The sequence below is a fragment of the Corythoichthys intestinalis genome, chromosome 19, assembly GCF_030265065.1.
Source record: "Corythoichthys intestinalis isolate RoL2023-P3 chromosome 19, ASM3026506v1, whole genome shotgun sequence".
Lineage (NCBI taxonomy): Eukaryota > Metazoa > Chordata > Actinopteri > Syngnathiformes > Syngnathidae > Corythoichthys > Corythoichthys intestinalis.
Window position 1 is genome coordinate 18,262,991 of NC_080413.1, and position 10,980 is coordinate 18,273,970.

At 42.8% G+C, this 10,980-nt stretch overlaps 1 protein-coding gene across 1 annotated transcript; it reads right to left on the reverse strand.

Annotated features, from left to right (window-relative positions):
- Positions 1-9: 9 nt before the first annotated feature.
- On the reverse strand, positions 10-8,063 carry prpf39 (PRP39 pre-mRNA processing factor 39 homolog (yeast)). The gene is made up of 13 exons (XM_057822922.1): positions 7,922-8,063; positions 6,407-6,826; positions 6,022-6,302; positions 5,699-5,943; positions 5,327-5,494; positions 4,143-4,323; positions 3,612-3,719; positions 3,324-3,488; positions 2,726-2,852; positions 2,088-2,356; positions 1,786-1,970; positions 1,521-1,716; positions 10-449 (listed from the first exon to the last, which is right to left on the reverse strand). Exons 1-13 carry the CDS (start codon positions 7,932-7,934, stop codon positions 360-362), a joined length of 2,448 nt encoding a protein of 815 aa, XP_057678905.1. The 5' UTR covers positions 7,935-8,063; the 3' UTR covers positions 10-359.
- Positions 8,064-10,980: the final 2,917 nt, after the last annotated feature.

A 10,980-nucleotide genomic window follows, 5' to 3' on the forward strand; every position in this document is an offset into this window, starting at 1 on the left:
GACACATCAGTATATCAATCTGTTTATTATGAAATCAAATCAAGGAGAAAAAAAGGTAAAACAGGAAATCTTCATTTGGTGTTTAATGAAACACGTTAAAAATTATTCAAATTCAAAGATGCCCACAAGCAAAATTGGGGAAAAACTAAGCCTTCCTGTCTAGAGAACAGGCTGTAGCAGAGCTTGTCTTAACAAACGACATGCATCATGTGTATACTCTTATATGTCCAAAGATCTATGTATTTGAAATAATTAGCTTGACTGAAACCATGAAAAAAAATGTTTGGGAACTGCGGCGCTGGTTGTCTTTGAAAAGCTAGACATTCTCCAATGAGAGACCGAAATCACTGTCGCATCCATCATGTCGGAGGAGGAGGATAGTACTGGTTGTACTGGGCATATTGGTTGTACTGGCCCCATGAATTTTGGCTCCAGGCACCATACTGTTGCTAAAAAGTAGATGGAAAAAGAAGGGTTTATTCAAACCTTTAAGGCAAAGGCACATATTTTAAAAAATGGATATGGCAGAAAACAGACAAGACTGAAAAAGCAAGTTTCTGCTCTTGCATCCCTCTTTAAAAGAAAACTGCTGTATTTTAAGCCTCAAGAATTGTTGTGTCTGATAGAACAATACGTCTATATGCTGCCATAAAAGATTCATGGCGCATGAAGCCCCCGAACTATTTTTAATTTCTCCGTTTTACCCTGAAAACCCCTGTTTACAGACATCGCGCAACCGCTTTTTATTTAACCCAGCCATAAAAAGAATTATATTTATTATTCAAACAGTCATTATTAGCTTAGAATCATTAATTGATGTCTAATATTTAGTTTAAAAAAAGAAAACTACTTGAAAAAAATTATTCACTCGCATAATTTAAACAAATTACGTCACAAAAATTTGGAGTATGTAAAAATGTCACGGATGTCTACCTCATAACTATCGCTTAATTGTATTTTTTTGTTACGACCACATTTTCCCCAATATGTTAGATGATAAATAATCGATCCAAACAACGAAAAATTGAAAAACGTTTAAAAGGGTAACTTTATGAAAAAGAAAATCTCAACCACTCCTTGTTGTCTGCGATTTCTGCATCACGACCCTTGATATATCACCATGTTTCACCCATAAAATTTTTTTTTTAAATCTGGCTGTGGCCATTCACAGCTGTGTCTTGACCCGTGGTGATACATGCTACGTGGAGTTTTTGGATCGAAACAAGGTAGGTACGCGATAATATCTCGTTAAAATTGTGGTGTCTAATTCTGCTCTCGCCTCCAGTTAGGGTTTTACTGTTTAAAAAAAAAATATATTTTTTTTTTAAATGCCCTACAGTTCAATTTCTTCCCCCAGAAAATGGAGTTTTACACTTTCCAATGATGTATCACGCATGCATATCGGACAATTTTGAAATTTGGCGAAATTGGGGGTTTCAGAGCGGAACTTTAAGTCACCTGAATGTTTTCCGCCATATACTAAGAAATATGAGAATACAAAACTATATGGAAAAACCCACCTGGTACCAGCTGTTGTAATTGTACGCACTGTTGGCTTGCATGTCCGCCCCGGCGGCGGCCACCATCGTGCCATCGTCCATGCGCTGCCGCTTAGCATCGGGTTCCTGAGAGCTGTCATAGCCGTTCTCCGCCTTAGTCTTTAATGCGTCTACTTCCTTCAGCATGTTCTGGTGTTCCTCGTAGGCAGCCACCAGACTGAAACAAAGCAAGGCTGGATTTAACTTCAGAACACACAACTTCACACCATCTTTGTGACAAACTCACGTGTGGATGTCGCTTCCAAAGTCCTCAAGAAATTCCACTTTGCGCTGGGCGAAGATGAGTCGTGACTCAATTTCCATGGGGCTTCCGAGAGCCTTGTCAAAACAGGCCAGGATCTCGGCCTGGTTCTGAGTCACATCGCTGTTGTACTCCAGGTCCAGCAGGTTGAGGTAAAGTCTTGGACTTGTCTGGTTAGGAAAAAAGCAGAGCATTAGTGTGTCTACGTCAATTTTTTGCATTAATTTCAAACTACCAGTCTTTGTGAATAGCATTCATTAGGCCACGGGACTTCATCTGGTCTTTACCTGGTCTTTCTCAATGGCATCCAGCAGCACTTTCCTGGCCTTACTCAGGCTTTTCTGCACTTTGACAAATTGCCGCGCCAGCTTAACGGCATAAAACGAAGTTTCATTTGCAGTCTTGGATGTCTCCAACGCATCTTTTAGTAGTGACTCTGCCAAATCCAGATTGCCGCGCCGACGCTCCAAGCTGACCCGTCGCAGACGCACCATCGCCAAGCAGGGCACCACCACCTCCAGGTTCTTCAAAATGTTGCTGGCTTCCTCTACGTTGGCTGGGGACAAAAGCAAGAAAACAGTATATTAATACTACAACATATTATAGTGGCAATCAGTTATTCCCAACCAGGTGTGTTGCAGGAAAAAATTCTTGCAGTTGGTCTGCATATATATTTTACCAGAATTCTCTTTTTATGTTCACCTAAACATGCATTAGTAACATCTGAAACAAAGTTGGATCAATTTGCCACCTCAAGGTAAAGAAAACTGAATGGGTTTCAATATAGTACGGCACTCACGACACGAGTGTTTTAAGATTCACCTGCACAGGATGTAGGATGCGAAATTGAAGCAGTTTGGTTGATGCAGCAGAAACACGGTAAAAAACAAGTGCATGTGATGTTCACTCATCTTGCACCACTCACCCTGCTGCTCCTCAAAGGCGGCCCACAGCAGGTGGATGGCCGGCTTTCTGGGCAGGTGGACCGTACACGCCTTCCTGTAGACATGCCGTACGCCCTCGGTGCTGTAGCCCTCCAGGTATTTGGCATACTTTTTAAGCGTGAAAAGAAGAGAAAGTGGGAAGGAGAGCGAGGAGAGGACAGGAAAGAGGAGAGAGAAAGAAAGGCAAAGAAAAAGACAGGACATTTACATTTCCAGGTTCCCAGGACCGTGGTGAAAGCCGACATTGACAAGATCGTTCTTAAAATTTTTCTGTGTAAACCCATCAGCACCTTCATGGAACCAATTAGATAAGATTCTGTAAGGTAGTGGGAGACGAAGAAGATGCAGTTGGCAAATGCTGCAGTCAAATCTTGTGTGGCAAGCTGGCCATCCCCTAATACAACAGATACAGTCACATATCAACGTTACACGCAAAGAGAGTGCGGGACGATTCGTCGTGTTTTTGTCGGTTTTCTCGTTTTACTCCATGTGATTGTCATCGATGGTGTGGGGCTTTGGGGAATGCAGGGAAGCGGCGAGAGTAGAAGCGGAGGGAAGGGAAGGAAAACGTCTTGATACCTTGATCCAGAACTCTTCATAGAGAGCACAAGCGATGAGGCAGCGTTCAAAGAGAACAACCACGCGCTCCGGGGTGCCGTTCTCCATCTCAAAGTCCAGGTATTCCCGCCAGTTGTTCAGCTGGGTCTTCTCCAAGGCTTTAACGTGGAAGTATGGTCTCTTGATCTAAAAGATAAAGAAGACCAAAGGGATTGTTAGTTACATAGAAATAGAAACAAGCTTAAAAAAAGGGGAAGAAATACTAAAGGTCAGACCGAAAAAAGGTTTAATTGAAATTCAAATCCTTACCCCTTCCTCAAAAGCCCATCGCTTGCTGACTTCGTGCTCGTTGTGGTTGAACACTTCTTGTCGAGCCTCGATCACTTTGTGGCGCATGTTCTCGATCTCCGTCACCCTCTATGTGAAAACACAGACATAGCACAAAGTGTTAGCAGGCTTGACGCCAATCACCTGCTCCACTTGATGTAATAGCTGCCGGTGAAGGTCCCGCAGCCATAGATTTACATCACCAGAGACAAGAGGCCTGCAGAGGGGGGGCGTATATATGCACCCTGCATATCAACCTCTAGGTGGAGGTGCTGCGGGTCAAGGGGCCTCAGTTGTTCCATTTAGTTTAAGGGCGAGCGTCCCTGACAGGATGCCAGCGTGAAGCCCCCCTTGGCTGTCTTTGGCTTTGCTGCCGACATAAAGACAACTCTTCAAACTCTTCTCTTAATCCACTTCATGATGGACAACAGGCATCCTCCATCTAACGCCAGAATGTCTTTTTGTCGTGCTTTACAAACGCTTCCCTAGAGGCGTGGCGGACCGGATTCGTACCTTGGCTGGGTCGGCGAGGTCCTCTGTGCCGGGTGGCAGGTCCTCCTTGGGGGCGGGCTTTTCTGCGTCCTCTCCCACCATGGTGGCCAGGTTGGCTTTGGAGAGCTCTAGCCTCAGCTGGACAAACTCCTCCTCAGACAGGAAGTGTTTAGGGTGGTTGCTCTGCACGTGATCTTTAAACCTGCATGGATAAATTGGGATTTTGTACCAAAATGCAGTCTAGGAGGGAAAAAAATGATAAAATGGGGCTACGTCATTAACTCAAACGTATGTATAAAGTAGGCCTGGGAATAAATCAATTTCATGAATTAATTTGAGGAAAAAAATATTTCACACAGCCCTAGTTTGAAGACATTTAGGCTAGGTTCATACTACAGGTCTTAATGCACAAATCCGATTTTTTGTCATGTTTTTTTGGCGTGCCCATTCAGACTGCCTTTGTCCATTCAGACCATTCATGTATTACACATCCGCACTAATTCGCAGTCCAACACGCGCTGAGCAAGACGACCCGCATGCGCAGAAGCATCAAAACAAATGACCACACATGCTGGCTGTCATCCGTCATTCCAGGGATATATTTTGCTTTTTAAAAAGAGGACACAAAAAACTGACATAAATAATCCCAGTTTAGGCTTATATTCAAATTATATGGATCGATAGCATGCACGCACTGTCCGTGCATGTCACACGCATATACGTGCAGGTAGCCCCAACTCTTGGCCGTGTAAGCATTGTTGAAATATTGCTTATATGGAGCAGACAGAAAACCGATCATTCTCATGCTTCTCCTCAACCCATTTTTATTTTTTTTTTATGACTGTTGTCAAACTGTGTTCAAGGCAAGCTAGGCGCTAATGACGCACAGCTGCACCGCTACTGTAGCGTCTCTCTCACTTTTTGATGACGTAATTGCTGCATGAATTCCAATTTGAGAGACTGGACAGTACAGATCGCCGCGACAGTCTGGAAAAATGTGGCCCAGATCGGATTTGAACCACATACGAAAGTGACCCAGATCGGATTTGAAATGGTCCAGTTCTATGCGACTTGTCACGTTCAGACCGTCAAGTTAATGCCTCACTGGAGTCGTAAAAACACGAAAAATTCAGATTCGTGTATTAAGACCTGTAGTATGAACGTAGCCTTATTTACACCAACTGTATATGGGGTGTTTTCCTTACTTTTGGAAGTGCTGGGAGTATAACTGTGTCGGGATGCCCAGGACGCGGTCATAGATTGCGGTGACATTTGCAAGCTTGTCCTGCTCCGTCTCCCAGATGATGAACGATTCCCAAAGACGGTCAGAGCGGAAGTCTGTACCGGCTGCCAGAACAGCATGTTCATACGCCCTGACGAGGAAACACAATATTAAATTGACTTTTTTTCCCCTCAGGATTAAAGGGCTTGACAAAAATGGTAGTAAAAGAGGTATTTCCTTCATACTGCCAGCCAATGCTGGATAACACACCTATCTGCGAGTGCTGTGTACTTTTTTTTTTTTTTTCATCAACTAAGGACCTCTGTAAAGACTAGATGAAGTGTTCGCTACTCACGCTCGAATGCGTCCTTCAGTCTCTGGGTCGTTGGTGTCAGAGTTCTCCTTAATGTAGGTCATGTAATGCAGCCAGAGGTCCACGCTGAGCGGAATGGCCTGTAAGCCTCGCCGGTACACCTCCTCCGCCACGTGTATGTTGCCGTGTCGTTTCTCGATGTCGGCGTACTTCTTCCAGTAGCCGTAGCAGTACGGATAGCGCAGGAGGAAAATGTCAAACGACTTCCTTACCGCTTCGAGAATATTCTGAAGGAACAAGATGGTTGGAATGGGTCGGTTTCTAATGCATCCATGATTATTGATTGAGCGATTCATTTCCTTTACCTCTTGCTCCACATACTGCAGCAGATAAACCCAGGCATTGAAGTCTTCCGGAGTTTCTTCACAGCCTTTCAAGAGTTTTTCAAACTCACTTGGGAGCTCTGGCTCTGTATGAACAAAGACTTGTTGAGCAGCGGCCTGTTGAGCAGCAGCTTCTTGAGCGGCCTGTTGATCGGCGGCTTCCTGAGCAGGGGCTTCCTGGGCATTGGCCTCTTGAGCTGCATCTTTGGGGGCTTCCTCGAGCTCCATGCCATCGTCAGCAACTTGCGACACCGCCGTGCCATCTTGAATAAGAATAATAAGAAGCTATGAGGTGGTGATTCCTAACTTATCTAATTTGACATTCTTAAACAAATGTAATAGTCTTTTGTTTGAACGGATATCTTACCTTGACTGGTTACCTCCTGTGTGTTTGGCTGAGCCTCCAGGGTCTCAGCTTTTTGTTCAGGTGGCTGTTCTGGGGGCTGGGGTGGAAGTGGCGGTGGTGGCGGCGGCTGCTCATCTGGGTACAGTGGTGCGTTGGCCATCTGAAATTGATCTACACCTTTCTCAACAGATCCCAGCTCTGGAGGAGGAGGTGGTGGAGGTGGCAACGGTGTGTTAGGGTGGTCCCCTGCCCCGTTAGCAGAATTTATGCTAGGCTCTGGGGCAGATTGGTCCATGGTCCAGTCTGCGGTTTGGTTAGGAGGAGGAGGAGGTGGTGGAGGTGGCGGTGGAGGTGGCGGGTACGGTTCCCCGTTACTTGCCATGGCATGGGGCTCTGAGTCCAGCATTCCAGTTGTGGGGTTTTCTGGTAGTTGAAGGCCAGCTAAAATGGATAAGATGGTGAATTTTTCACTACAAAGCTCACTTCATGTATTTTCTCAAAACATTTGCACAAATAGTTTTAATTCACAAATTCATTATAATGCAAAAAAAAAAAAAAAAAAAAAAAAAAAAGACAGGGGTGAAGGAACTACGTGCTACAGTACCGTCGTTTTGTCATTGACTATGTCGCACTTGGGTATTTGCCAGGAAAAAAAGTTGGTGTTCCAAACGGCAAACCCCACCGCAAAACAACAGTATAGCCCGTCCTTACTGGGAGCTTAATTTCTGTAGATATGTTTTAAAAAGTGCAAGTCTCTGAAACTGAGCCAACGTTGTATTGCAGAAGCTCTTTAACCAGTTTTACAAGTACTCAATGGTTCCATTGTCATTTGTCCAGCGGATAGTTTTACATAACTTTACAAAAAGAACTGCCTGTATCATGTTGACTTTTAATTTCACTTGCACTACCAGTTGATCTAGGTATGTTGAGGCCAATCAATGTATCTTATCAACCACGGAAATTTTCAGCAGGCTGGTTTTCAGGTTCCATGTTAAAATAAGTATGTAAAACGCTAGGCCTAAACTAGCTACGAATGACTAGCAACTTTTAGCTATATTAATTGGTTTAAATATATTACTAATAATAATACGCGCATTATGTCGACAAATAATTTTATTGCTCTACCGTGGTTACAAATGGGAAGGCAGCGATACAAAGTTCAACCCGATGATAGGCCTCCGCTTAAGTCTATTTCCTGGAAAAGCACTACGGCTAACGTGGACGAAAGTTAATATTTTATAAATGTTTTGGGGGATACAAGAATATTTTACTCTACATTATAGATTTTCATTACATTACTTTAGACTTTAATATTGATTGGGACGCCTAAAATGTCGGTGACCTTCTCGTGTCTACAAACCCGCAACGTGTTGCAATGCGCCATTTGCCTGCTATTCCAGGAAATAGCCGTATCCCGCGGCTTCTTTAGATTAGCTAGCCCCGTGCTTCCTAGCGCGGTACCGCCCGCTATTTTTTTTATACACATATACTTACATCTGAGTAGTTATGCGAATAAAATGAGGTCTGGAATCTTACCAGGAGCTTCCATTAACTCTTTTATCAGACTTGCAGCGGCGTTCTTGGTCACTTTAGCTAAACTACGACAACGCGGCGTTGTTCATCTACCATTCTTTTTGAACTGGAAAACGAGGTGGCTTGTGCGCATGCTCAGTCGACTAGGCCTCCGTCCAGAAACGTCTGACGTACGTCCAAGAACACTTTCGACACAAATACTGTAACACACTCTAAACTCAATAAAACACAAAACCCTCGTATTAACAGCAAGAATGAATAGCGTCACTTAATAAAGTGGCATACGCGAATAATTTATTGAACGTTAAAGGTTTGATAACAGATTTCGAAACGTCACGTGTTCTATGTTGCTGGTTAATGGTTTTAACATACCCTTACTAATTATGGTACATTCGGCCTACAAATAATTTTCAAGGTTTGCATTGCATATATTTACTATATGTTTCCCTAATATTCTATATTTCCATAATATGACGAAAGACCTCCCACCCACACAAAATCTGTACGTCTCGAACGTGCGCAATCATTTGAGTGGAAAAGAGCAAATTTGGAAGATAATGAATAAATGTAATAATGATAATGAACAAACTGTGCGCGTCATTTTGAGCTCGAAAGCGATTTTAAGATCTAACAAAATGACTTCGTACGAGACCTAATGAGTGATACTCGTGTTGTAAACGTGATTTTCTGACGCGAATCGGCGCTGTCTTTGGAACTTAAAATGTTCCCAATGAGGAAATTTGTATTTAATAAACTCATGACCTTTTTCAGAGGTGGGTAGAGTAGCAACAAATATTAGCCAAGTAAGAGTAGCGTTAATTCTAAATGCTATTACTCAAAAAACAGTACAAGTAGTCATCCCAAAAATTACTCAAGTACAACAAGTAAACAAATATTAGTTTAAAAGAATACTCAAGCAATGAGGAACATTGTGAGTAACTGCTCAAAAGGTCTGATTTTTTAAAATGTATTTTTAGCACCTTTTGTATATCATATACACTCATCGGCCACTTTATTAGGTACACCTGTCCAACTGCTCGTTAACACTTAATTTCTAATCAGTCAATCACATGGCGGCAACTCAGTGCATTTAGGCATGTAGACATGGTTTAAGACAATCTCCTACAGTTCAAACCGAGCATCAGTATGGGGAAGAAAGGTGATTTGAGTGACTTTGAACGTGGCATGGTTGTTGGTGCCAGAAGGCCTGGTCTGAGTATTTCATAAATTGCTGATCTACTGGGATTGTCACGCGCAACCATCTCTAGGGTTTACAGAGAATGGTCTGAAAAAGAAAAAATATCCAGTGAGCGGCGGTTCTGTGGGCAGAAATGCCTTGTTGATGCCTTAGGTCAGAGGAGAATGGCCAGACTGGTTCGAGCTGATAGAAAGGCAACAGTGACTCAAATAACCACCCGTTACAACCAAGGTAGGCAGAAGAGCATTTCTGAACGCACAGTACGTCGAACTTTGAGGCAGATGGGCTACAGCAGCAGAAGACCAAGCCGGGTGCCACCCCTTTCAGCTAAGAACAGGAAACTGAGGTTACAATTTGCACAAGCTCATCGAAATTGGACAGTAGAAGATTGGAAAAACGTTGCCTGTTCTAATGAGTCTCGATTTCTGCTGCGAAATTCGGATGGTACGGTCAGATTGGAAAAACGTTGCCTGTTCTAATGAGTCACGATTTCTGCTGCGAAATTCGGATGGTACGGTCAGAATTTGGCGTCAACAACATGAAACCATGGATCCATCCTGCCTTGTATCAACGGTTCAGGCTGGTGGTGGTGGTGTAATGGTGTGGGGAAATTTTTCTTGGCACTCTTTGGACCCCTTGGTACCAATTGAGCATCATTGGAACGCCACAGCCTACCTGAGTATTGTTGCTGACCATGTCCGTCCCTTTATGACCACAATGTACCCAACTTCTGATGGCTACTTTCAGCAGGATAATGCACCATGTCATGAAGCTGGAATCATCTCAGACTGGTTTCTTGAACATGACAATGAGTTCACTGTACTCAAACGGCCTCCACAGTCACCAGATCTCAATCCAATAGAGCATCTTTGGGATGTGGTGGAACGGGAGATTCGCATCATGGATGTGCAGCCGACAAATCTGCACCGTGTGATGCCATCATGTCAATATGAACCAAACTCTCTGAGGAATGCTTCCAGCACCTTGTTGAATCTATGCCACGAAGAATTGAGGCAGTTCTGGAGGCAAAAGGGGGTCCAACCCGTTACTAGCATGGTGTACCTAATAAAGTGGCCAGTGAGTGTATATTTGCATGTTACTTATTATTATCTATATAGTTATTATTATACTATAACTTATTACATGACCATATTAGACCCAAAAGATGTCACAAAATCATTGAATTCAGACCATTCCAATACTACGAAACATCACCCAGCCAAAGAGCATGAGCGCCCTCTCGTAGAGAAGAAAAGTTACTTCTGATTGGTATAATGGAGTCACGAGGTTATTGTTCTGACATCTCATTGGTGAAACTGAGACTGCCCCTGTCGTCATCTCTGGCAAAAATAAAGTCAATATGTAGAATAAAGATGAAAAATCTATTGACTCGAGTGTACCCCAAAGTAGTAGAATAAGAGTAGTGTTTCTTCACAAATCTACTCAAGTAAAAACTATAGCGTTGTACAACTACTATAAGTAAATTTTTCTCAAAAAGTTACTCAAGTAAATGTAACTGAGTAAATGTAACACATTATCACTCACCTCTGCTTATTTTTTTTTATTTTTTTTTAATTTCATTAAGGTGAAGATGAATCAATTTTTTCCAAACCAGGAAGCTGTATTTGCCATGAATGATAACTCAAATTACGAACATATTGAAAATGGAACTAAACCCTTTATGAGGCGTGGAGGGTATTCTGATTAATATAGCATTAAATACAGAGCATTAAAGGAATCATAATCAAACGGAATATTGATTGCTTGATTTGATTGGTACTCTCTCCATTTGGTGTAACAGATTCGCTGTTTTACGCTACCAGAAAACCATTTTTAACAAACTCATAGAAAACGTAATTAACGG

Bases quoted from the DNA above. Each gene is read 5' to 3' on its own strand.
- prpf39 (XM_057822922.1), bottom strand. The intron at 3,720-4,142 runs GTACGAATCCGG...GTTTTCACATAG, and splicing joins ACCTCGCCGACCCAGCCAAG to AGGGTGACGGAGATCGAGAA. The intron at 2,853-3,323 runs GTATCAAGACGT...ACGCTTAAAAAG, and splicing joins ATGAAGAGTTCTGGATCAAG to TATGCCAAATACCTGGAGGG.